The sequence below is a fragment of the Mesoplodon densirostris genome, chromosome 19, assembly GCF_025265405.1.
Source record: "Mesoplodon densirostris isolate mMesDen1 chromosome 19, mMesDen1 primary haplotype, whole genome shotgun sequence".
NCBI classification, from domain to species: domain Eukaryota; kingdom Metazoa; phylum Chordata; class Mammalia; order Artiodactyla; family Ziphiidae; genus Mesoplodon; species Mesoplodon densirostris.
In genome coordinates this window covers 54,099,558-54,126,063 of record NC_082679.1, presented here as the reverse complement: position 1 = coordinate 54,126,063, position 26,506 = coordinate 54,099,558, and the positions used below count along the sequence as shown (strand labels likewise).

At 44.2% G+C, this 26,506-nt stretch overlaps 2 protein-coding genes across 3 annotated transcripts; one reads left to right on the top strand and one right to left on the bottom strand.

Moving 5' to 3' along the window:
* Nucleotides 1-458: 458 nt before the first annotated feature.
* Nucleotides 459-8,445, bottom strand: TERF2IP (TERF2 interacting protein). Its single transcript, XM_060083615.1, has 3 exons — nucleotides 7,623-8,445; nucleotides 3,208-3,332; nucleotides 459-1,665 (listed from the first exon to the last, which is right to left on the bottom strand). The coding sequence occupies exons 1-3, from the start codon at nucleotides 8,296-8,298 to the stop codon at nucleotides 1,270-1,272; spliced, it is 1,197 nt and encodes a 398-aa protein (XP_059939598.1). The 5' UTR covers nucleotides 8,299-8,445; the 3' UTR covers nucleotides 459-1,269.
* A 31-nt stretch (nucleotides 8,446-8,476) lies between these two features.
* KARS1 (lysyl-tRNA synthetase 1) lies at nucleotides 8,477-23,571 on the top strand. Of its 2 annotated transcripts, XM_060083613.1 has the most exons (15): nucleotides 8,517-8,596; nucleotides 10,109-10,288; nucleotides 12,513-12,672; nucleotides 13,601-13,766; nucleotides 16,482-16,575; nucleotides 16,914-17,100; nucleotides 17,187-17,312; nucleotides 18,712-18,831; nucleotides 20,085-20,247; nucleotides 20,355-20,528; nucleotides 20,685-20,770; nucleotides 21,092-21,177; nucleotides 21,793-21,919; nucleotides 22,578-22,721; nucleotides 23,284-23,571. In XM_060083613.1, exons 2-15 carry the CDS (start codon nucleotides 10,143-10,145, stop codon nucleotides 23,380-23,382), a joined length of 1,878 nt encoding a protein of 625 aa, XP_059939596.1. In that variant the 5' UTR covers nucleotides 8,517-8,596; nucleotides 10,109-10,142; the 3' UTR covers nucleotides 23,383-23,571. The 2 variants fall into 2 exon arrangements, with proteins under 2 accessions (XP_059939597.1, XP_059939596.1); XM_060083614.1 differs by lacking the exon at nucleotides 10,109-10,288 and having other exon boundaries at nucleotides 8,477-8,596.
* The last annotated feature ends 2,935 nt before the right edge of the window (nucleotides 23,572-26,506 follow it).

The following is a 26,506-nucleotide window of genomic DNA, read 5'->3' as shown; positions in this document are numbered from 1 at the left end:
ATTCACCATTAGCTGAAAGCTGCTCTCAGGGGCATTAACTCCACAGCACTTCAAGCAGAGAGAAAGCCTCAGGAAGGTACTTGCAGTAGGACTCCTGTTGGTGGCAAGTGCTGGAATGGTGAGTGCTCAGGCATTTGGGACAGGCACTGACACCTTCTGTTACACACCGGATGGCTCCTTATTGGCTTCACTTCCCTTTTGACTCTCAGCGGTTCACCTTGTTATGCCATCTTTCACAGTCCCTGACACAGATCTTCTCTTTGCTCCACCCAGAAGAAACAGTTTCTTTCTAATAACCCATTAGTCTTAAATGGAACTCTATTGGTTCTAATTACTAAGAGCCAAAAATGTTAGTTCCTTTATGGTTTTTATACCTAAAAGGTTTTGTGAATACAATCAAAGAAAACACTTTGTGGAGACTCAAATACAAAGTTCTATTTATTTTCAATAATGAAATCAACACAACAAAGAGGAATTAATCCTCTAATTTTTAAATCTAACACTATTCTTAGCACAAAACTATCCTCAGTAAATAAAAACACATTACTAGTAACCAAGTAAGACTTTTCCCAAGACTCTCTAAATTTTTGTTTGTGTTTTAAACAAAACTGGATGGTAGGTAAAGAAACACATGCTAGAGACTTAACTGACACAGACTTGAAGAAAAGAACGGCCAACAAACAGGCTCCCCAAATATAAGTTGGCAAAAGGAATATGGGGTTTTCAAAGCAGCCCAGAAATCAGAGTTCACTGGGGGATGCAAGGGTTTGGGACAGTCCATGTTCAAAGGCCTTGTAATTAAATCTTTCCACATTCCTAGATTCTTTATTTGGAATCTACCATTCTCGATGTGGAATCTATCATAATCTAGAGAAGCTTCTGCCAAAGGATAGGAGGCTCTTTATTTATGCTTTCTGAAAAGACCCATCTAATTTTCCGCCTTTGACTTTGTCACTAGCTCCTCTCACCAATACAGCAGGGATTCCATTCCAGAAAGCTGTTATTACTATGTAAACCAACCTCTCTGTTTTTGATTTTCCTTTTACAAACACATTGTTACTGCCAGGAACAGCTCTAAATATATCCAATTTCTTTTATTTTCATCCTCCAACTTTGCTTGGCTACAAAATCTAGGACTCACAGAGCAACAACAGCATTGGTCAAAAGATGAGTGTCAGTTCCAATGTAAAAATCTCTGAAATTCAATAGTCACAAAAAAAATTTTTTAATGCCTTATCTGCCAAACCTTTTTTTTCATTATCTTGCCAATTATTTCTTTCGGAATTCAATCCTCCGAGCTACATTCTGAGCACCAAATTTTTTGACCAGTGCATCTCGGGTACCCTCATCATCTTTTTGCAAATCTAAGTCATCCTGTCGGGACCAAATGGGATACCCATCAGCCCTCTGACCAGACTCTAAAAAGGAGGAAGTAGCCTCCAGCTCACCACTATTTTTTAGGAAGGCCTGTGTAACTGTTGACAGATCCAAGTTAAACTTTTCCATTAACTGCCGGATGATCTTAATGGCAGCTCCCACCTCTGGTGCGGAAACTTTTTCTTCTTCTTCTTCCTCATCAGGCTGTGTTTCTGAGTCTTCCTCAGGTGTGGGTGGATCATCATCACACATTGTTATATGTATTTCAAAATCAGGGCTCTCATCCACCTAGAGAAAGTGATGAATATGACCAGTTCCTAATTACCAAGTCATGAATACTTACTCTTAAAATATCTGGTCTCTCCCAGCTACCACTTCCTTGCCCTTTTCACCCCAATCACACTGGACTTCCTTCAGTTCCTCTTATGTGCTATGTTCCTTCTTACATTTACTCATGTTGAATGTGTGCATACGTGTATGTATGTGTATATATATATGTATGTATATGATAGGGTAAGGAGAAGTGTGAGTGTGGATGGGGGGTATATATATGTGTGTGTGTGTGTGTGTGTATGCATGTGTACATATGTACGTACGTGTATGTATATGGTATTCCAACAGAACATTAGAAGCTACCCTTAATGTAAAAAATAAATGTTATGTGCATACACATATATGTATACACATGTATGCACTAGATTATTTGTTAAAAATTTGACTTCACTCTCAGATTGTAAGCTCCATAGGGCAGGAAATGTTATGTTTTGCTCACCACTACATCCCCAGTGCCTACCAATGCCTTCACATGGTAAGTACTCAAAAAACATTGCTGTATGAATATATTAGGCTCTCCACACTACACTACATTTAGGCACGTTACAAAGCGTGTTATGTGAGAGGAGACCTATGTAGGCCATGTTTGAGAGATGTTGAGAGTATCTGAAAGTTTACAGAAAATGAACCAACTTTAAATTAAATGAACTTCAAATTATTTTCCTGTTTTAGACTGACGCATAACCATTTTTCTTAGTGTTAGTAAGAAAAATTAATAAGATCCTTTTTCTTAGAGAAGATACGCACATATAATTTGGATTTTTTTATTACTCATTATTTTATGGTTGCCTTTCTCTATAACTATGATTAAATATGGGATTCCAACAAAGTTTTAGAACTTAACTGAATATGGAAGAGCTAAAAAATTCTCAAAAAGCTCTAAGTATACAAAGAGCTAAAATTGCTTGATAAAAAATTAACCTCTTGGGCCTCCCTGGTGGCGCAGTGGTTGAGAGTCCGCCTGCCGATGCAGGGGATACGGGTTCGTGCCCCGGTCTGGGAGGATCCCATATGCCGCGGAGCGGCTGGGCCCGTGAGCCATGGCCGCTGAGCCTGCGCATCCGGAGCCTGTGCTCCGCAACGGGAGAGGCCACAACAGTGAGAGGCCCGTGTACGGCAAAAAAAAAAAAAAAAAAAAAATTAACCTCTTTAAAAAATTACTTTTACCTGAGAAGAATAAAAACATTTTTAAAAATCCGCAATCTTAACTTAGAAAAACTTACAGATGAAAGTACTCAAAGTAAGATGCTTTATACTGCTTAAAAATAATTCTCCCCCATCTTTCTCCCTCCCCTCCTCCTTAAATCATCCTACCAAAAACTAAAAGTACATGCCCAGAACGTTGATCAGTCTCACCTTCCATTTTCCTCCTCCATCTTGAACTTCTCTCTTACCTTTCTGGTCCTCAGGTGTATAAAAAGAACAGATGGGAAGACCAATTTCAAAGGAGGAGAATGGACGTAGGAAAAAAACATGAGTTAAATCTAGTTAACATACCACAATCTCCTCAAACTCCCGGGTGGCTTCTACAAGCATCTTTTTGACTGCTTCTTCATTCTCCTTGATCTCTTCCTTTTCAAATTCTTCTTCAGGCAAGTCTGGAGTTCTCTTATTCTGTGGTTCTATTAAACAGAACAGCACCAGATTAGAATTAGCCTTTTTTACAGAAACCAAAAATATAGTAAATGCTCTGTGAGCTCTGGGCCAGAAGTGAGCCTGCACTTTTTTCCTATTAGAAAATATCTGTTTTTGATCAGAAGGGTAAGAAAAACATGACATGCATGTTCAATAATTTCTACTCTTGCTTCTGAAAAGTTGTACCATAAAAATGGTGATAATTTTCCTAGGTTCTGATACGTAAAGTAAAAATACTCTTCAAGCTTAATTCATTTTTCGCTTTGTATTTATAGATCTTGCGAATTAACAAAACTGTGCCATAAATTGGGTTCTCTGGGAAGTAGGTTCTGAGATGGAGATTAACATGTAAGGTGTTGATTAGGGAGTGTTCACTGGGCAGAAAGAAGCTGAGCTGTGAGAGTTCCAACAAGGCAGCAACTGAAACCATGTAGAAGTCTGGAGCTAGGAAGGCCCTACAGAGTTGACCAAGTTGGGGCAAGGGAGCCAAGATGTTATTATAACCCCGCATAGATTAGTCATTGGATGCTAGCCTAGAATGACAGAACCTTGGGTAAGGCAGTTCTCCCAGGGGAAGACAGATCTGGGGGGTCTACCACAATCCACCACATACCATCTACAGAAAGGACAGCCTCCTAAAGCTAAACATCCTTCTATTTCCCTTTTACTCTTTGTTCTCGGAGGACTTAACTCTGCTATTTTCCACTTAACAAAGACTGACTACTAAGGGGCAACACGAGAGAGTTTTTTTGTGATGGAATTGTTCTGTATTCTGATTTTGGTGGTTACATCACCATCTGTACATGTGTTAAAACACCTAACTGGAAAACTGTATGGCAGTTTCTTAAAATATTAAACATATAATTACCATATGATCCAGCAATTCCACTTTTGAGAATACACCCCCCCCCAAAAAAAAAAAAAAGCAGGGTCTCAGACAGGTATTAGTAACCCATACCACAGCAGCATTATTCACAATATCCAAGACGTGGAAACACTAGGAACAAAATTCTCACACATGTTGCAACATGGGTTGGTGTTTAATGGGTATAAATTTCAGTTTTGGAAGACGAAAATGTTCTAGAGATGGATGGTGGTGATGACTGCATCACAATGTGAACATACTTAGTGCTACTGAACTGAACACTTAAAAACAGCTAAAATGGTATATTTTATCTAATGTATGTTCTACCACAATAAAAAAAAATTTAATACATAACTGTACACCAAAATAAGTCAATTTTATTTTACATAAAATTTTTAAAAGAAGCCTTATATTTTAGAGATACATACTGAAACAGATAAAATGGGATAATGCCTGGCACTGGCTTCAAAATAATCCCAGAAGTCAGGATGAAAGGTGTAGATGAAAAAACTGGCCACAAACTATAATCAGGTGAAGTTGGGTGATGGGTACGTGCATTATACTATTCTCTTTCTACTTCTGTAAATGTTTGAAATTTTCCATAATAAAAAGTGTAAACAAATTATGGCTCACATAATGAAACACAATGCAATGAACAAGAAAGGAATGAAGCAAACAATGCGCAGACACACAAAAGCTTCAAGATTAAGTTAAAAAAAGAAAGCAAACTGCAGAACAAACTTCTGTCTAGTGTTACTATGAGCAAAAAGGACACAAACGGGACAACAGTGGTTGCCTCTGGGAGAGGAAGCGGGAGAAGGGGTATGGAGCAGTGAGACTCGCTTTTCACTATGTACTCTTTTACACTTGGAGTATATCTGTAGGATAAATTCCTAGAGGCAATATTACCATGTTTAAGGGAACATGTATTTTAAATGTTGTCAGATGGTGTCAAAATTCCTTCCAAAAAAATTGTACCGATGTCCTTCTATTAATAATGTAGGAGTGTACTTGTTTTCATATACCTCGTTAACTCTGGGTATTACCCATTTTGTTAGTTATTGCCAACCTAACAGATAAAATATGACATTGCCTTGCTCTTGATCTACTTTTCTAAAAAACACACACTTATTTCAGTTTCCATGGGCAGAAGTCCAGGCATGGCTTGTACTGGTCCTCTGCTCAGGGTGTAATTTTTTGTTTGTGAGGCTGTGCCTTATGGCATGGGGGGGGGCGGGTGGAGAATCTTAGTTCCCTGACCAGGAATCGAACCGTGCCCCCTGCAGTGGAAGCACGGAGTCTTAACCACTGGACAGCCAAGGAAGTCCCCTCAGGGTCTAATTTATTTGTATTCAGTAACAATATTTCTGCATTTGTTTATTTGCCATTTATCTATTTCCTTTTCTGGAAACTTCCTGTTCCATTTCCTTTGCTCATTTTTCTACTAGTTTTTCTTTTACTTACTAACTCCTGCAAGCTCTTTGGACATTAAGGAAACTCACTCTGTTGCAACGTATTGGAAATATTTTTCCAGTCTGCCCTCTGACTTTATTTATCATGAGAAGCTTTAAATTTTAAGTAATCAAATATATAAAGTTTTTTCTTAGTCTTCCTGGTTTCAGAACTATCAACATGTAACTATTAAAAGGGATACTCAGGGACTTCCCTACTGGCGCAGTGGCTAAGAATCCGCCTGCCAATGCAGCGGACACGGGTTCAAGCCCTGGTCGGGGAACATCCCACATGCCGCAGCAATGAGAAGCCCGCGCACGGCAGTGAAGAGTAGCCCCCGCTCTCCGCAACTAGAGAAAGCCCGCGTGCAGCAACAAAGACCCAACGCAGTCAAAAATAAATAATAAAATAAAATAATTAAAAATAAACAAATAAAATTTAAAAATAAAAAGGATACTCGGGAATTCCCTGGCAGTCCAGTGGTTAAGACTCTGTGCTTTCATTGCCATGGTCCTGGGTTTGACCCCTGGTCGGGGAACCCTGCAAGCCGCGGCCAAAAAAACAACCCCACAAAAAACAAAAAAGGATACTCATCCACATTTTCTCCTGGTCATTTTATGATTTTAATTTTTACATTTAAATGCCTGAATATCAAAACACTGAGTAGGGTGAATCCAGCTTAATTTTGTCCCAAGTTCCAATTGGTCTACCAGCCATCTCCACACCACTGATTTAAAATCAGGGCCCTACAAGATCTCCTTCACCCATACACACAGCCCAGTCTCTCCAAGAATTCTCCCTTTTGCTTCCTCCATCCCAGCCACACAGGTCTCTGTTGCTCCAAGAACACACCAGCTATACTCCACCTCAGGGCCTTTGTACTTAATACTCCCTAAGCCTGCAACACTCTTTCTCAGATAACCAACTGCTGAGTTCTTTCATTTCCTCTGGTCTCTGCTCAAGCATCAGCTTACAATAGTGACCTTCCCTTCTCACCCTGTAGAAAACAACCTCCTCTCCGGCCCTTACCCTGATTTATTTTTTTCTGTAGCACTTCCCGCTGCCCAGCTAGCATTTTAAACTCCATGACTGAAGGGAGTTTTATTTACTGTTATATCCCAGCAGGATAAATGTCTGGCACTCAAGTATCTGCTGAATGAATGAATCTCAAATGTCACTTTTACCAAAAACAAAATTCCTACTAAGCATATTGAATAGGATTAACAGATTTTGCCTCCCCAGATTTCAAATGTTATGCGGAATAGCCACATAAGGAAAGAGAAGCTGGGGAAGCAGCATGATTCTTTAAACAAAAGGGTCTGTCACTTTACGCTGTCAATACCCGTTTTATCAGAAGTGAAGCATCTCAACAGCTATGCACTGTGTCCTAACCGGCTCTGAATCCCAATATTCTGTTCAACTGCGTTAGAAATACACTTCACCCGAGCGAAACGTGGAAGCGACTTCCCACTGAGAACCTTCTTATGTGAATATGCAGTCATTTAAGCCAAGAAATTAAAATAAGCTGGTCTGGCAAGCATGGCTTTAAAACGTCTTATACTGAATGTACCTGAACACAGAAGAACTATTTTTTAAAACGAGTCTGGGAAATCTCTTAAAAGATACCCAAGAAGCTGGTTCCCCGTTGTCTCTGGGGGGGGGGGGAAAACTAGGTAGCTGGTGGGAAAGGAAAGGGGGGAGAATTTTCCACATACTCCTTCTGCACCTTTTGAATATCGGACCATGCCAATACCCCAGTTATTGGAAAAGTGAATTAAGAGAGACCTTAGAAAATGGCGCAATTTTACCGGGATGTCAAAGGCGGGGGGAGGAGGGGGCTGGACGATGTTCCCCAAGATGCCAACATGGACGCCCAACAGAAGGGGAAAGAGGCCGACGCCCCCGCCCCCGCCTCACACAGGGGACAGCAGAGGGCTCGCGCGTTCGCAGCAAGCCTCACCCCCGCTATCAGCATCCTCGGGGTCTTGCCCAGCTTTCCGCTTGAGTTTCTGGGAGGAGGGGCTCACTGGGGACTCCCCCAACAGGTACTTATGCTCCTGGCCCCGCAGGCGCTTGAGGTAGCGGTCCTTCATGGACTGCCACGAGTGCTGGGTGAGCGAGCTCTTCTCCATCGCTTTCCACAAGGCGTTGCCGGTGACGGAGGTGGGCGAGCGGGCATGTTCCTTCACGTAGGTCAAGATGGCCACGTCGTCCGCGTCCGTGAAGACGATCCGCCTCGCGTGCGGCTGCAGCTCGGGCTCCGCGGCGGCGGCGCCCCCAGCCTGAGCCCCGGGCTTCGTCTCTGCGGCCTGGTCGGTCCCTGGAGCCGGGCCCAACCGGTAGGCCTCCAGCTCGAGCCTCTCGTTGCGCTCCACGCAGTCCAGGATGTACTGCGTGGAGATGAAGTCGCCCGAGGCCTCGGCCGCCGCCTCCCCGGGCTGAGCCAGCAGCACGGCCCCGGGCTCCTGCACGCGACACAAGGTGCCGCCGCCGTGCAGGATGAGGGACGAGAGCCGGCGCTTCGCCGGGCTGGGACGCACGTAGAAGGACATGGAGCTGCCATCCTCCCTCACGAACAGAGTCGAGGAATGGGTTGGCCCATTGGGGTCTTTGCCCAAATCCATCGCCTCAGCCATAGCTCACGCCGAGCACCAGAAGGTGCCGTCTTGCCAGCGCGAGGCGAACAGGGCCCCAGAGCCTGAGATAGCGCTCCAGACGCCGCTGCCGCCGCCCCCCAACCCCGTTACTACGCCCGCGCAGCAGTTGCGCAGAGCAGTGCCCGCCCCTTTCCCCGGAAGAGGCGGGGCTTCTGAGCGTGACCTGGAAATTGCCGTGCGACCCTCGTCCTCTTTAGGTCCGGCCCTCTGGGAAGATGGCTGAGGTGCAGGGGTTTGAAGTTAAAGTGGATGACTGCGAGCCGAAACTGAGCAAAAAGTAAGTGTCGCAGCAGGTCATTAAAACGTTTGCTGTCGGAGAGTCTGAACTAGGAGGCGCCTCGAGGCTCCGGCCGAGGCGGCTGTGCCTGGGGCCTTCCTGCCGGTTCTCGTGGGTATGAACATGCTGGGACGTAGTCGCTGCGCCCCGAAACTACATCCCCCAGGATGCTCGGGGGCCCTCCGCTGGTTGGGTCCTTCCTCCTTCTCGTAGTCGTGGAGTAAGAATGCGGAGAACTGGGCGGGGACAGAGAAAAGCGAAATTTACTCCTTCCCTTTTCTCCGAGAAATGCGTTACTGTGCCACACCCCTGTAGAGAAGCTGGAGAAACGTTAAATACCCTAGCTTTTCAGAAGCACCTTCAACGTTCGAACTTTATTTATCAAAGGCCATTCTGAACCCTTTGTATTAAAGGGATCAGTTCTAAAACTGTGTCGTACACCTATCCATATGGGTTAGAGCATTGTGAGTATGTCTGGCAGTAGGGACTGTCTTATTTAGCCGGGTACACCAAACTGCACTTAGCACTGCTGGCTATATCTTTGTTAATCACCCCAAATCCTTGGAGTATGAAGGTAAATATAAATAAGTTTAGATTAGCTGCCCTTTCACTGTGTCTTGTATTCTCTTAATACTGCACTCCTTCTCAACCGGAGTTCTTCATAGAGCATAGGTAATGATCTGAGTGACTAGTTCCTCAGTACTCCTAAGGATAGTACATAAATATAGCACCGTTCCAGAGGCATCGGAGAGAAGTTAGTGAATTGCATATAATGCCTGCTTTAGTGCATATTTTTAGTTCTGTTTCTTAATTGTTCTTGGAACTTCCTTGGTGTGAATCGTTAGTGAGCACCATTGTATGCCAGTTATTTTCTCCAGGTTTAAAAACAGATAGGCTGCCTGCCAGGTGATTCATTCAAGGCCACATTTATTTTAAGGCAATAAAGAACATATCTCTGTCATTCTGTTGCCTTCCAGTGTTAATGTATAAACTTAATGTAGTCTAAGACTCTTTATGAATTTCTTCTTTCCTCCTTGTTCCTGGAGCTCCAAACAAGGCTTGTCTTTGATTCAGGTGATTTTGTGTGGCTTGTTTTTAGCTTCCTCTAGAGTTTGCAGTTGATGGTGACGTTTTGTATGCTTCCCATTGCCATCTTTGTGGACAGGTATTTCATCATCAAGAGAGAAACTACATGTCAGGAACTTCAGAAACACTCCCATTATCTAGACTGTTGTGATCATTTCTACCCATAAACCATTGACTGTCTTGCTGTTGACCCCAAATAAGCACCATCTTACCATTGCCAGGACTGAGAACATTGTCAGTTAATTTGCAGCACAGTGAGTGTTACAGGGTTGATGTCAGCTGAGAGGGTCTTATGTAAAATGGGACACTAAAAGGTTGTGTAACCTCGCCTTCTCCCCGCACCCAACCCATAAGAGTAGGAGTGCTGGCTGGGAGTATGTGTACTGTCTGTCCCATCTGACACCACATCTCTGTGTTTCCTGTTAGGTGGTGGTAATCATTAGTTCCAGGGTAATCTGCCATGTTGACCCAAGCTGCTGTAAGGCTTGTTAGGGGGTCCCTGCGCCAAACCTCCTGGGCACAGTGGGGGCAGAGGGAGCTGCGCCTGTGTCAACTTGCTCCTTTCACAACGATTCACAAGGACAAGCCACTTTCTGATAAAAGAAGGTTGGTGCCCATTACCTTCTTTATTGCTCTGGGAGCAAAAATCCTTCCCTTACTTAGTTTTTTATCTGTTAAGCCTCTGGCTAAGTCTTTGGACTTGCTAAGGAAACAACCCTGCTACCTACCAAAAGCAATAGTCCTTTCTCAGTTTCTCTTTAATAAATTCAAATTCTAACTCCATAGATTCTTTTTTGGGGGGGAGGGGGTAGGAGTTTTATTAATTAATTTATTTATTTTTGCTGTGTTGGGTCTTCGTTTCTGTGCGAGGGCTTTCTCTAGTTGTGGCAAGCCGGAGCCACTCTTCATCGCGGTGCGCGGGCCTCTCACTATCGTGGCCTCTCCTATTACGGAGCACAGGCTCCAGACGCGCAGGCTCAGTAGTTGTGGCTCACGGGCCTAGTCGCTCCGCGGCATGTGGGATCCTCCCAGAGCAGGGCTCGAACCTGTGTCCCCTGCGTTAGCAGGCAGACTCTTAACCACTGCGCCACCAGGGAAGCCCCATAGATTCTTGAGATGACTTTTAGGTCTTATTCTAGAACAGTGCTGAGAACAAAACCCTTTATGAATAAAGAATTTCTAATGCAGGTTATTTTCCCTTCCCTGTCTTTCTGGAATTTCTTTGCTCCTGAGATTAACTTGGTTTCTAGTCTCAGTTCTTACTCCTAGGACCCTTTTGGATTATCCTTATTATTGATTTGACTTAAAGAGCAACAGCCAGTTGAATGGAAAACAAGTTCATTATGTTAATGCCAGGAAGAACCAGAGAGGCTTTGATGCCCACTGACTGAATGACAGCACAATAAGTCTAGCACACTGTTCTAGAAGGGTGACTTCACAACTGCTACAAAGCAGATTATATCCAGAGACACTTACTTTGAGGCCCTCAGAGTCAGTCTTCTTACTTAAAAGATAATCATTTCAAATCTCCAATTAAGTTTTTTTAATTGAGTTATTCTAAACTCATAGATAATAAATGCACCCTGAAGCCAAACAGTATGCAAGCCTAAGGATCATTTGCCATGGTTCATTATGACAGGATATTCAGTTAACATTGGTGGTTTAAAAGAATGATCAAGTCTATTTGAATAATGAGGGTATCCCTCTCTACTCAAATCTGTTTGGTTTCTGGGTTCAGATAGCAAGTTTTCAAGTTATTTAAACCAAGTTGTACTAATCGCTTTAGTTTTTGAGTCTCAGGTGACGAGTATCAAGAGTTTGAATAGTGAGAGATTTGACAAGAAATTTATCCACATCTGTAAAATTTCTGTCCTTGAGGCAGAGTGTGAAGGGTTAAGATAGGGATACCTAGAATGGTTCACGTTTGCATGGTTACTAAAATGCTAGGGGTGGGGTCATCTCTTTATGTACATTATCTCAATCCTCACAACATTGGGGGAGGAGGATGTCTGTTATTATTTTACAGGAGAAATTAAGTTACTTTCCCAAAGTCACATAATTGGTAGGTAGGCATGTCAGGATTTAGCCCCAGGCAGTCTGGCTCCAAAGATGGTATATTATCCCCTGTGCTATGCTGCCTTGTACACTATTCTACCCAATTTGTTGTCAAAGTCAGGCTCCACTGTGGAGAGTGAGGCCAATGCTGAGGGCCATTGTCAATGCATTGATCAATGCTGGGGGAGAGATTGTCAGTGGAGTGTCTCCCTGAACTCTAAAGAGCCCCCTCTTCCTCACCCCACCCCAGACTAACCCACTCCTTTCGGGAGGGGAGAGAGATGACAGACAAAGCTAGAGATGTCGCCTTATCACACATCAGATCTGATGCTTTAGAAACTTCATATTCTGCAGAGGAATCCAAACAACTAAGATTCAGTCCCTGGCCTCAAGGAGCTCCCAAGCCTAATTAGCTTGAGAAAAGCCTATCTTGCTGATTTTCTGGAAAACCTGTTTTCCTATTCTAAATATAAATTAATATGTAGGGTTTTCTTTGTCCTTGTCTATCTTGATTTTAGTTGGGGTCTAATGCCAAGGACCTCAGACTGGAAAAAAGAGACTGAGAAAGATCTTTCACATCTTTATTCTAAGTTTCTTTTTTTCCCTTGTCTGTTTCACATATAGAGTTCAGTGACTGAGAGACTAACAGTGGGCGTGTAGAACTGGGCATGAGTGTTTCCCCAGGTTATTCATAGTTTTGATAAGTAGCTATGGGGTGGAACATAGAGGACTCTTCAGGCACCTGTCACGTTGAACATTTTCATCTTCCTGACAGTGAGCTAAAGAGACGCCTGAAAGCTGAGAAGAAAATAGCAGAGAAGGAGGCCAAGCAGAAGGAGCTCAGTGAGAAACAACTAAGCCAGGCCGCTGCTGCTGCCGCCAGCCACGCTGCTGATAACGGTGTGGGTGCAGAGGAGGAGAGCTTGGACCCAAACGTGAGTCCTCGGGACCGCTGCCCTGGCTGGGCCTAGGGAAGCTTCTAATGCGGATTATGGCAAATTCCTTGGGACCAGTGATTAAGGAGATAAATAGGGACTGAAACAGGCACAGGGATGGATGAGGGTGGGCCCACCACCCCATCTGGTTAAAGGCACAGGCCCTGCACATTTTTCTTGTCGACTACTTACAGATATTTGGGAGAATCCAGTACTTCGAAGTGACTGATCTTCTTTGGAGCTAGCTGGGCCTTATAGCAGCCCCAGAGAAAATGTCTCCCTAAAGGTGGGCTGGGGTTTACTTTAGCCCAGAGATTGGCAAACTATGGCCCACAGGCCAAAGCCACCACTACCCCAAATCCCTCCTCCCTGGTTTTATAAATAAAACTGTGTCGAAACACAGCCATGCCCATTTGTTTACATATGTCTAAGGCTGCTTTCACACTACAATAGAGTTGAGTAGTTGCATCAGAATAAGTTTGCTGACCCCTGGTATAGACTATTCCTTTTACACACCCTCCAGGCCCATGGGCCTGCCTTGGGGAAAAAGTCTGGTGTGTGGCCAGGGGCAGGAAAGTAGGAAGATGAGTGACTCACCATGCAGATGTGTCTACAAAAGTGGTAACCAGGGCCATCTGTACCAATTAAACATTATTTTAGGCAGAGATGTGATTTTTCTTTTGGTTGAATCTTGTATTTTGGAATTCTGGCCTTTATTCCCAGCTGTGGATCTGGCCACCCTGCATATTTAAGTGCACATCTCACTCCGTATTCCAAGCCTGTGATTTCAAGGATGCAGGGGGGTTGGTTAAAGAAACCTCACTGTATTGGGGCCCCTCTGAGGCAGAATACAGAACTCCGTTAGACAAGCCTCTGGACTGACGATGTTCAACTTCTCAAAAGCTCTTTTGTTTTTTGTTTTTAACAGCAATACTTCAAAATCCGCAGCCAAGCAGTCCACCAGCTGAAGGTCAATGGGGAAGACCCATACCCACACAAGTTCCACGTCGACATCTCGCTCACTCACTTTATCCAAGAATACAGTCACCTGCAGCCTGGGGAGCACCTGACTGACATCACCTTAAAGGTGGCAGGTAGGAAGATTCCCTGGCAGTTTGCTGAGCTCCCACAGCAGGCAGGCCTCTCCAGTTGCACACAGGAAGGTCTGGGGTGGTCTCGCTCTCAAAAAGCTTAAGTCTGAGGCTACATTACTAGAGATGGCACCAGTATGTCTATTCACAGAAAGGAGAGCAGCCCTGAGGCATGAGGTCACATTCCAGTGGTGATGCTACAGAGGAAGGGGCATTCTTTGTGGGGGACTCCTGGCCTGATGCTGCTACTCATTCACAGTCCTTTATGAGGACTTCCCTTCATCAGTGGGAGCCATGGCCCTGAGCTCCTAAAAATTGCAATCTGTGTTCCTAGACTACTTTACACTAGGCTGTTTTTCTAAAGCACTGTTATTTTGGAGTTTACTGTCTTGTGTGGGATCTTCTCCTTAATTTAAAAGATAATTGAATCCTGTCTTTCGTTTATACCTTCCCCCCCAAAAAATATATAAAACTATTTGTTGTAGAAAATTTAGAATGTTGAAACATTCAGAAAGGCAAAGAAAGAAAAGTTTGATTACCCATAATCCCACCACCCAGAGAGAACCCCTGCCAATACTTAAATGCCCCCCAAATTTCTTTTTCTTTAAAATCCAGTGTTTTCACTAAAATATGTCTTGATGTTAGTTATTCTGGGTCAGTATTCTCAGGTACACAGTGTGCCCTTTATTATTTTTTTTAATAAATTTATTCATTTTATTTATTTATTTGTGGGGTCTTCGTTGCTGCGTGCAGGCTTTCTCTAGTTGCGGCGAGAGTTGGGGCTACTCTTCATTGCGGTGCACGGTCTTCTCATTGCGGTGACTTCTCTTGTTACACAGCGCGGGCTCTAGGCACATGAGCTTCAGTAGTTGTGGCACGAGGACTCAGTAGTTGTGGCTTGCGGGCTCTAGAGCACAGGCTCAGTAGTTGTGGCGCACAGGCTTAGTTGCTCCACGGCATGTGGGATCTTCCTGGACCAGGGCTCAAACCCGTGTCCCCTGCATTGGCAGGCAGATTCTTTTTTGTTTGTTTGTTTGTTTTGGGGGTTTTTTGTGGTTTTTTTTGCGGTACGCGGGCCTCTCACTGTTGTGGCCTCTCCCGTTGCGGAGCACAGGCTCCAGACGCGCAGGCCTAGCGGCCATGGCTCACGGGCCCAGCCACTCCACGGCATGTGGGATCCTCCTGGACCGGGGCACAAACCCGTGTCCCCTGCATCGGCAGGCGGATTCTCAACCACTGCGCCACCAGGGAAGCCCGGCAGGCGGATTCTTAACCACTGAGCCACCGTAGAAGCCCTGTGCCCTTTAAATATGTATTCTCAAGTCTTTTTTTTTTTTTTGGAAATTTTTCTTGAATATAATTTTTTTGTATTCTGTTTCTTGCTTAGCTTTATGTTTGGGACTCTTTTTTTTTTTTTTTTTTTTTTTTTCCCTGCAGTACACGGGCCTCTCACTGTTGTGGCCTCTCCCGTTGCAGAGCGCAGGCTCAACGGCCATGGCTCATGGGCCCAGCCGCTCTGCGGCATGTGGGATCTTCCCGGACCGGGGCACGAACCCGTGTCCCCTGCATCGGCAGGCAGACTCTCAACCACTGCGCCACCAGGGAAGCCCCTTATTCTCTTTTTTTTAATTTAATAACTTTGGTATTTGACCTCACTGCTTTTATGTTGTTTATTTTCATGTGAGATTAATTTTCTTCAATGTTAAAAGGAAGCTTGGTTCAGATAGCCTTTCCAACTTCACTGAGCTCCCTCTTCTGTTGTTTTTGTGGAGCATTCAGAAATACAGCACCTTGCTTTCTGGGATTTTCAGGCTCTTCTTCTTTCTCGCTTTTGTTGGACCTTCTCTTTCCTTTGTCTCTGTTTTCTTGGTCTTGTTCAATTTTGTGGGGCCTTGTCCTTGGAGAGATCCCTTGCTGTTAAATTTAGAGAGCTCTTGGGGGCTACTCTAAAGGGCTTCATCCCCTAGACCTTCTTAATGCAGCCCACTATATTCACTTGTATGGCAGTAAGCTGCTATCCTCCGAGTGTCCGCTGCTATCCTCCACTTAGCCCTGCCACATTTTCCAGTGAATACCTATGGCTTTTTGGAAGACTTCCAGTTCTCAGACCTGCCAGAGACTCCATTGCTTCTTCCCATATAGAGGCCTTGGGGCCCTTAGTGGTTTTCCCCATTGCTTGTATTTGGGGATTCTTGGGAATATCTTCCCACATAATTTTGTTGTAAATTTTGTCCATGGCTTTTTGGCCTTGCCTGTCTAGTTGTGCTTTCTTTTTTTTTTTTTTTTTTTTTTACTATTTATTTATTTGGTTGCACCAGGTCTTAGTTGTGGCATGAAGGATCTAGTTCCCTGACCAGGGATCAAACCCAGGCCCCCTTCATTGGGAGCACAGAGTCTTAACCACTGGACCACCAGGGAAGTCCTTGTGCTTTCTATTTTTATATGAGGATTTAGGAAGATCCCACAACTATGCTGCCACCAACATTCCAGGAATCCATTGAACACCTTTAAAAGCCAGATCTTCCTGCACATCTTTTAACTGGTTTAAATGGGGAGCCAACTTTGTCGTGAAGAAAATGGCAGGGCTTAGGCCTCAGGCTAAAATCAAATTGTTCTAGTTTATATTCTGCCTGGATGTAAAAACTACAGAGGGAGCTTTTTTGGCACTGATATCATGAAATAACTTCTGCTTCTGTCATTATTTTTGCTGTTCTCTAGGTAGGATCCATGCCAAAAGAGCTTCTGGGGGAAAGCTCATCTTCTATGACCTTCGAGGAGAGGGGGTCAAGTTGCAAGTCATGGCCAATTCCAGGTATATAGAAATACCCAGTTACAGGCCTTTCTAGGTTGGCCCAGAGCAACATGACTGGGGACAAAGGCCCATATAGTCTTTTCCCATAGGAAATTGAAGTTAAAGGGAGTGGTATATGGTTGGGAAAATAAAAGGGCCATCTGGTCACCTGGAGAATAAAGACTGATCTTGGGTTGTGGAGCAGTTAAAAATAAAAGATAATACTTTTTAACAGTTGACTTTGAATCTGAGATTCTTCTTGGGTACACATTAACACTTTAGTGAGGGTTCCACAGTAAACCAGTGGTCAGTTTTAATTTGGGATATTGTATACTGAATTATGTTTTCCATTTATTCAGGAATTATAAATCTGAAGAAGAATTTATTCGTATTAACAACAAACTGCGCCGGGGAGACATAATTGGAGTTCAGGGCAATCCTGGGAAAACCAAGAAGGGCGAGCTGAGCATCATTCCCTATGAAATCACACTGCTCTCTCCTTGCTTGCATATGTTACCTCATCTTCACTTTGGCCTCAAAGACAAGGTAATTTCTCGTGGCCTCCTGGCTCTGGTTTATCATACCATTGAATCAAACACATCAGTGATTTCTATCTGTTACTTTTCATTTAGGAAACACGGTTTCGTCAGAGATACTTGGACTTGATCCTGAATGACTTTGTGAGGCAGAAGTTTATCATCCGCTCTAAGATCATCACATACATAAGACGTTTCTTGGATGAGTTGGGATTCCTAGAGGTGATGGAAGGTTCTTACCTGACATGATGAGCTGCATTCTGGGCTTGCCTCTTACTCTTCTTCCCTTCCCTCCCCCACAGGCACATCCTGTGTCAGTATCCTTCATGCTCAGTGAAAAGTCCTCTTTCTTGCCAGTGTCTTTGTTCCGCCTTGTTTATTTAGTGCCCTGATTAGGAAGGTAGGACAGGACTTCTAAGATAATGGACAAAGTAGAGGGCCATCCACGTGCTAACAGTGCCATGTTCAATGTGTTATCAACTCATTTTGCTTTTTTGTAGCATTAAGTAATATTTTTCTTGATTTTTATTCAACTTATTTAAACTAAAAAATGTTTAGGAAAATTTGTAGAGCAAAAAAAAAATTTTTTTTTCATATTTTCTAATTTTATGAGAAAGCTGAGTACCTGTTACCATACAACAAATTCAAACAATAAAGAAATAAATAGAAACAAAACTGCAAGTCCCCTTTCATTTTTTTCCCAGCTAATGTCCCTCTCCAAACTTGAATTTGAGGTGGCACAGTGGTTAAGACTGCGCTCCCGATGCAGGGGGCCAAGGTTCAATCCCTGGTCAGGGAACTAGGTCCCACATGCGTGCCGCAACTAAGAGTTTGCATGCCACAACTAAGGAACTCTTGAGCCTCAACTAAGGAGCCTGCGTGCTGCAGCTAAGACCCAGCACAACCAGATAAATAAATAAATTAATTTAAAAAAACCAAACTTGAATATGTATCCTTCCTTGCCATTTACTCTGCATATTTATAATACCTCCATTCCTGTGCATGTTGCAGGTGGGGTACATGTGTAAGTGTTTTAGAAGGGTTTTATTTTTTGCTTTAAACATAAATGAAGTCTCATCGTATGTATTATAATGGACCTCCCACACACACACACAAAATATATTCTGGGGCCCTTTGCATGTCCATATATATGTGTGTATGTGTATTCCTTTTTGATGCTTTATAATTATTTCCCCTATTGATAGTTTAAGTTTCTGATTTTCTTCAGTAATGTTTTAATGAACATCTTTGTACACGTGGACAGGTGTTTCTGTAGGATGGATTTCTAGAAGTAGAATAAGTCAAAGGGTATAAGCAGTTACAATTTTTAATAAATACTGCAAACTGAACTCAAGAAAGGCTGTACCCATTTAGAGTCGCACTAACAGCTTGTGAAAGTTTATGGTACTGTGTTAATGGTGTTTGGTATTAATAGAGACACTATTCTAGAAAATCAAGCTACCTCTACTTCTTTTGTCAAGCACCTACACATTATTATTGAACTTAACTTTTGCTTGGGATATAGTAGGCTTAGCCTATCACATTCAAAGCATGAGCCATTCCCAAGAACTGTAGTTTGAGGACCTCTGTCTGTGAACTAAATGCTTTTCCTCTCTTTTAGATTGAAACTCCCATGATGAACATCATCCCAGGGGGAGCTGTGGCCAAGCCTTTTATCACCTACCACAACGAGCTGGACATGAATTTATATATGAGGATTGCTCCAGAACTCTACCATAAGGTAGCCAATAAGAAGATGCCCTGTGTCCTTAGAGAAGTAGAAGGCTGAAAAATATTGGCTAGACAGGTACAGTCAGAAATAAGAGGAACATTGAGGGTAGAACAGCCAGGAGAGTATTCTAAATTGTCAGGCTTCTGAGTGTTACATTTCTGGAATTTATCTATAGGATCAGTAGAGCATTATAGGGCAAAGGGGTTATCTTTCCTAGGCATACAGATCCTCCTAACATACTTTGTTTCCCATAATCTCATAATACTTTTAAATTTATAATCCTCCTTGGATTAAATTTGATTTTAGTCTTTTGTAGAAGAATGAGTTGAATCTCTGTCTGAAAGTTGGAAATATCCTCAGATCACCAGAGTAAATATCAAAGACTGTGTCATTTAAGATTCTTACTTGCAAACGACAAAACCTGTTAATGGTGCTTAAGCAAAAAGAAAATGTATTCGATGGGCTTCCCTGGTGGCGCAATGGTTGAGAGTCTGCCTGCCAATGCAGGGGACATGGGTTTGTGCCCCGGTCCGGGAAGATCCCACATGCCGTGGAGCGGCTGGTCCCGTGAGTCATGGCCGCTGAGCGTGCGCGTCCGGAGCCTGTGCTCCGCAACGGGAGAGGCCACAACAGTGAGAGGCCTGCATACCACAAAAAAAAAAAAAAAAAATTGTATTCAAATATGTAAGGAAGCTCACAATTTCCAGGAAGATCAGAGAATCAGGCTTGGAGACCACACAACTAGAAATGATTCTGAATCATATCGCTGGGCTGTTCCCATGAAGAACCCAGTATCTTCCAATCAGGACAGTTACCACAACTCATAAGCTTGGCACTAGGCACAGGTCATTGCCATTGGGACTTCTGCAGTTACTACCTCTATAAGCCAGATATCTCTGGCCCCCTTCACCAGTAGGGATTCTGTGCAATACCTGCATCTTCTTTGCATGTTGAAGTCTCACAGGTTGGGGAACTTAGGTCACATGCCTACATCCTAACCCCAAAAGAGGCTTCTTTCTTGGGGAGGCTCACACAAGATGGGGGGCACCCCAGACAAAGGAAGAGAGTTCAGTGATCCTGGACAGCCAGAATGATGACTATCCACAAAGGCCTAAAGAGAGTAGGGCACTCAGCATTTGGGTAGAGACCTGAAAGCATGCCTTGAGCTGTGAAATCCAAGTTACAGCTTTTGTAGACAGACACTTTCCCTAGCCAGTAAGACAAGATTAGCTGCCATGACCACGGCCGTGTGTTGTTATTAGATGCTGGTGGTTGGTGGCATCGACCGGGTTTATGAAATCGGACGGCAGTTCCGGAATGAAGGGATTGATTTGACTCACAATCCTGAGTTCACCACCTGTGAATTCTACATGGCCTATGCAGACTATCATGATCTCATGGAAATCACAGAGAAGATGATTTCAGGTGACCCCTCCTGTCCCTTTGTCTTTCACACGTGTCTGAAGGGCTGGTGTGCCACTTTCAGTTGGACTTCCTGTTGGTCCTCTTTAAATGACACATATCTTTCCCAGGGATGGTGAAACACATTACAGGCAGTTACAAGGTCACCTATCATCCAGATGGCCCAGAGGGCCAAGCCTGTGAGATTGACTTCACCCCACCCTTCCGGAAAATCAGCATGGTAGAAGAGCTTGAGAAGGCCCTGGGCATGAAACTGCCAGAAACTAACCTCTTCGAAACAGAAGGTAAAGTGATGCACTCCTTCATTGTAGGGCCCTCCTTCCTGTTCAGCTCTGAATTAGATTAGGTCAGGGCTAGAATTTCCCATGTTATTCTCTTTATATACCTCTTAATGGGGTAGTGTGATGTCTTCTGTCCTAACTTGTATGTTTGTATTACAGAAACTCGCAAAATTCTAGATGATATCTGTGTGGCAAAAGCCGTTGAATGCCCTCCACCTCGGACCACAGCCAGGCTCCTTGATAAGGTGAAAGGCCGTGCACTTCTAGTACATGCCCTCATCCAGTGGTAACGCCCCTTACCCCCTATGAAGGTGAACTCCACTGTAAAGAATGAACTTCTGTAGCTTCACAGGAAAGCTGTAATGAGAGAACAAGTTTTGAATTCCTGCTGTACTAAGCTCTGTGCCAAATAGTTATGTTCACTACCTTATTACTAACCATTGAGAAGCTTAGGATAAACCCCTATAGCATCAGGTATAGGGTTAGGGTCCGAGGCCTCTACCACCAAGACGGAGACGATCAAAATGCCATTTAGAAGGGCTCTCTAACTCTGCTTTCTCCTTAAGCTTGTTGGGGAGTTCCTGGAAGTGACGTGCATCAATCCTACATTCATCTGTGATCACCCGCAGATAATGAGTCCTCTGGCCAAATGGTAAGATAAAGCACGGTGTCGCAGTTACCTGTTGCTGCATAACCTCAGAACTTAGTGGCATAAAACAGTTTATTCTCAAGAGTTTGTGGCTTCATTGGGTAGTCTTTCTGCTCTACGTGGTGTTGGCTAGGGTAACGCAAGTGGCTTTTTTCAACTGGGAACTCTGCCAGGGCACCTTGCATCTCCTCCACATGGGATCTCATCCTCTGGGGCCTCTCTGGCAGTGTAGCCAGGGTTCCAAGTGGAAGCATTCCAAAAGAATAAATCCTGATGTGCAAACACATACCAAGCCTCTGCTGATGTCCCATTGACCAGAGCAAGTCATATGGGCAGCCCAGAGTCGGTATGGCAGGGACTGCAGAAGGGCATGAATACAGGGGGTGTGGTTCAGTGTATCAGTCTGTCACACACGCCTGTTGTGAAGATAATTAAAGCTTCTTTGTCTCTCACCCTCCTCACTAATGTACCAAATGATTTGGTGCCAAGAATGCATGCAGGCATTGGGTCACAATCAGTAACAATTTTGAGTCAACTAGATTTCAGGAATTCTTGTTTGTACCAGATGTTCTTGCTGAACCTGCGTATTCACCCTCCCCTTTGGTCCCCTGTCCCCAGGCACCGCTCTAAAGAGGGTCTGACTGAACGCTTTGAGCTATTTGTCATGAAAAAGGAAATATGCAATGCCTACACGGAGCTGAATGACCCTATGCGGCAGCGGCAGCTTTTTGAAGAACAGGCCAAGGTAAGGAAGGAATGTGTGCCCGCTCACCAGAAGATATCAGCCTTAACCCTGGTCTGTGTCTTGTCTGCAACTCCTGGTGACTTCAGCAGAATGAAGGATGAAAGCCACAGGCTTCACTGGAGGAGGTCACATTTCAAGATGGAGAACTTTACTAGTTTGGGGCCTAGAATTTCTATATGAATGGAGCTTAGGCATGAATATCTGTTGGAGGAGTGTGGCACTTGACAACATAATTTGTCTTAGGTGGCACATTTATTGAGGTGGCGTGAGGATGAGAAGCCAGAGCAGCCACAGGCTGCCTGTACTAGCACTGCCACTGATGGGTGGTTCAGGAAGTGGGAGAAAGACTGTTGGGAATCATCAGAGTCTCTGAAAGAAAGTGCGTTTCACTGGACTCGAAGAGCCCCAGGCAGTAGAAGTATTTTCATTTCGCAGAGAAATCTGCCTGTGTTCTGAGGTAGAATTCATCAGTCCTGACCTCCAGGTCTTTGAAAGAAATGGCTCCATCCTGGAGTTACCGGGAAACCAATTCCCAGCAAGTGCTGGGTGTCCAGAGCATCCCTGGAATGATAACGCCTCTGGACATTTTCACGTGCTCACTCAGACGCCGAGAGAGCACAGCCTAGAACAACGTCGCTGTGTGGTTCTCCTCTTCCAGGCCAAAGCTGCTGGCGATGATGAGGCCATGTTCATAGATGAAACCTTCTGCACTGCCCTGGAATACGGGCTGCCCCCCACAGGTGGCTGGGGCATGGGCATCGACCGCGTCACCATGTTTCTCACAGACTCCAATAACATCAAGGTACGAGGAGACCCTGAAGGAGCACCACTGTCTTGGAAGCGGGGTGTGGTGGGCCTGGAGCATAAAGAGAGGGCTTTGGGCTAGGAGGAGGGGCAGGCAGAGAAGTTACAGGTGACTTCACAAGAGGAGGGGCAGAGCATCTGACCTTACAGAATTGGGGGGTTTTTCAACCTGAGGCAGAAGAAATACTAATTGTTCACATTTCTTAAGGATCCAAGGAACATGCTAAGCCATCTACATGCATTATCTCATTTAACTTAAGTCAGCTTATGATGTGTAGAAACTGTTGCTATCCCATGTTTATAGTTGAGGAAATCATATTTGAAGAGAACCTCTCTGTTTATTCCTTCTTTTGACATTGTACCCTAGGCAGCGCTGTGCATTTCTTCTCTTCCATCCTCTGTAACTGAGAGGGACTGAATTGAAATAAAAGAACCAAAAAAAAAAAAAAAAAACACAGATCTCCGGGTTTTGGTGATAACAGTAATGAGGGGAGAAAGGAGTAGGTGGATAGCCAGGAAAAAGTGTGTCTTAGCTTCAGAATGCATTCTCTCTCCTGTAGGAAGTGCTTCTGTTTCCCGCCATGAAACCCGAAGACAAGAAGGAGAATGTAGCCACCACTGATGGACTGGAAAGCACAGCAGCCGGCACTTCTGTCTAGAAAACGATAACAGCAGGTCGTGTGACTTGGGCATCTCTGCGTTTGTGCAGAAGATCAAGGACTGCGAGGGAATTCCTGTGTGTGTTGCTGTCTGTTTGACTATCACATTTCATGTCCGCCATCAGAAGAGAGAAGAGGAATTAAGAATTCCTTTTCATTCCTTGTTACCAAATAAACCATTTGTCTCTACTCCTGTCTCATCACTCTTTTTACTTTCGGAATGTCATCTTATTTCTCAGCTGACATAATGAATGTTTAGGATTATACCACTTTATTTATTCAACAAATTTATATTAATGTCTGCTCTGTGCCAGCCATTGTTCCAAGGGATTGGGGACACAGCAGTGAACAGAAGCCAAGTTCCTGCTTTTGTGGAACTTATACTCTTGCTTTAGGGGCAGGAGTTTGGGGGGCAACTAAACAAACAAGTAAATCCATATTTGTGGTAGTGATGCATGCTAAGAAGAAACATGAAGCAGGGAAAGGGCACAGAGGTGCTATTATATTTTATTTTAAAGTCTTTATTGAATTTGTTAACAATACTGCTTCTGCTTTATGTTTTGGTTTTTTGGCCGCGAGTTATGTGGGATCTTAGCTCCCCGACCAGGGATCCAACCACCCCCTGCATTGGAAGGCGAAGTCTTAACCACTGGACCTCCAGGGAAGTCCCCAGAGGTGCTATTTTAGATAGAAGTGATAGAGGCAGTGCTACATTGCATATGTGGTCAGGGAAGACCTGGGTGACATTTAAGTAGAGATCTGAGTGGAAAATGGGTGATTCAGACTACAGGGCTGCATTTTTGAGGAATAGCAAAGGGATCTGGTTTGGCCGGAGAGGAGAAAGTAAAGATAAGTAAGGGGCCAGATCATGCAGCCATCTGTAAGCCATGCAAAGGAGTATGTATTTTATTATGAGAGGTGTGAAGCCATTGGAGGATTTTGAGCAGTGTTGTTTTGTTTGTTTGTTGGCCACACCACGTATGGCATGTGGGATCTTAGTTCCCCAACCAGGGATCGAACCCATGCCCTCTGCATTGGAAGCACGGAGTCTTAGCCTCTGGACCACCAGGGAAGTTCCCTTGAGCAGTGTTTTTAAAAGATTGTTCTAGTTAGCATGTGGAAAGCAAGAGTGAAAGGGAGACAGCTGCCCTGCAGCAGTGGGCTGAGGAGAGATGATGGCTTAGCCTTGGGTGGTATAAAGTGATGGTGATGGTTGAGCCATTGGACTTTGCCTGTGTTCCTGAGGTCAGCAGAATCTGCTGTCAATGTGGGTTGTAAGAAGAGGAATCAAAGATAATTTCAAGGTTTGGAGCCTGACCAACTGGAAAGTAGAGTTGTCATTGACTTGAGATGGAAAAAACTTGAAGTGCAGGTTTGAGAAGGAAGGTTGAGTGTTTGGTTTTGAACATAATGAAATTTAACATGCTTGTTAGACATTGGGTGGGAAAAGTGAACAGGATGCTGAATAGTGAGTCTGGTGTATTCTCATTTACAGCACAGTTCAGTTGAGCTAAGAATGTGACAAGGGTATGGCTGGGGACCTGCTGTTAAAAGAGCCCATGACACAGGGAGGCAGCTGGGGGAAACTTCTCCAATGAGACAACAAAGGACTTGTCTTTTGCACTTCAGCAAAACCTCTGCAAGCGTCTCGGCTTGGGAGTTGCCAGTCTACTTTCACAGAGCAGGTTTTTACTTTGCGGTTGGTAAAATCTAAGCACGCAGAATTACCTAACTGGGAACTACAGGGAGTGCTGAGAACCTCGCTCCTTGCTTGTGTTGAACATAGGCTCCAGGAGCACTTGGCAGTGCTGGTTAGATGACCAGGTGGTATTTCAGAAGAAGCACATCATATGGCACATCCTTCAGCAAGGTGGTGTTAATTAAAATGAAAAGTCAACTCATCAGGATAAGGGACTTGACCTCAAGACACCACTGTACCGTCAATGTGGACCATTGGAAAAGGCAACAAGGATTAATGAGGTCACAAGTGATCTTTCGAGAGCTGTTTAGTAGTAGGCTGGGGGCAGATACCAGCTGTCTGGCCTCAAAGAGCTTGGGGATAGAGGAACTGAAGCAGCAGTAGACGTCTTGTCTGTGCTGTTTAGCAGGAAAAATGACAGAATGAAAGCTGGAAGGGGACTTCCCTCGTGGTGCAGTGGTTAAGAATCCTCCTGCCAATGCAGGGGGCATGGGTTTGATCCCTGGTCTGGGAAGATGCCACATGCCACAGAGCAACTAAGCCCATGTACCACAGTTAAGCCTGCGCTCTAGAGCCCACGTGCCTAGAGCCCGTGCTCCACAACAAGAGAAGCCACCGCAATGAGAAGCCCGTGCACCACAACGAAGAGTAGCCCCTGCTCGCCACAACTAGAGAAAGCCCACGCGCAGCAATGTAGACCCAACGCAGCCAAAAATAAATAAAATTAAATCTTTTTAAAAATCCTTTAAGAAAATAGATATTTAATAAGTCATCCCCAAAAAACCAAAAAATGGCAACTCTGGAAAATGCTTTGAAGGAGAGATCCATGGGCTATTGAGAAACTCTAACAGACCTAGTTAAGGAAGGCTTCCCTGAGGACATCAGGTCTGAGATCTGAGGGAAGATAGAGCACTAACTAGTCAAAGAAGGGAAAGAAGGGCTTTCCATAGTGTGGCAACAAGTGCAAAGGCCCTGACGAGGAAAGAACAAGGAGAAGACCGATACCACTAGATAAAAAAACCCAAAGAAATATGCCAACAGATGAGGCAGGAGGGTGCTGGTCATACAGGGCTGGGAGCCCTACTATGGGACTTTGTCTGCATTTTAAAAGTGCTGGGAGACCACTGAGGCATTTAAGCAGGGGAGTGACATCATATCTGCATTTTGAAAACATCAGTCTGGCTGCTCTGTGAAAAAGGATTGGAGGTGGGCAGAAAGAGGTTGAAGTCCAAGGTTAACAAGCAGTCCAAGAGGGAGACAACAGCAGTTCGGACTAGGGTGTTGCCATGAAAATGGACAGAATTGGATGGACTCAAGAGACAGAAAGCTCAACAGGACTTGGTAATGGATTATATATTGGATTGTATTATGGGGGTGAAGGGAAGGGAAATGACAAGGTGATTCACTTTTCAGTTTATGCAACTA

What these genes read in the sequence shown, in the direction of transcription:
- TERF2IP (XM_060083615.1), bottom strand. Translation starts at nt 8,298, where the DNA reads ATGGCTGAGGCGATGGATTTGGGCAAAGACCCCAATGGGCCAACCCAT. An exon ending in CGAGGATGCTGATAGCGGGG is followed by an intron (nt 3,333 to 7,622) that starts GTGAGGCTTGCT and finishes TCTGTTTAATAG; the next exon opens with AACCACAGAATAAGAGAACT. An exon ending in GGGAGTTTGAGGAGATTGTG is followed by an intron (nt 1,666 to 3,207) that starts GTATGTTAACTA and finishes CACTTTCTCTAG; the next exon opens with GTGGATGAGAGCCCTGATTT.
- KARS1 (XM_060083613.1), top strand. Translation starts at nt 10,143, where the DNA reads ATGTTGACCCAAGCTGCTGTAAGGCTTGTTAGGGGGTCCCTGCGCCAA. An exon ending in ACTTTGGCCTCAAAGACAAG is followed by an intron (nt 17,101 to 17,186) that starts GTAATTTCTCGT and finishes CTTTTCATTTAG; the next exon opens with GAAACACGGTTTCGTCAGAG. An exon ending in CACAGAGAAGATGATTTCAG is followed by an intron (nt 20,248 to 20,354) that starts GTGACCCCTCCT and finishes TATCTTTCCCAG; the next exon opens with GGATGGTGAAACACATTACA.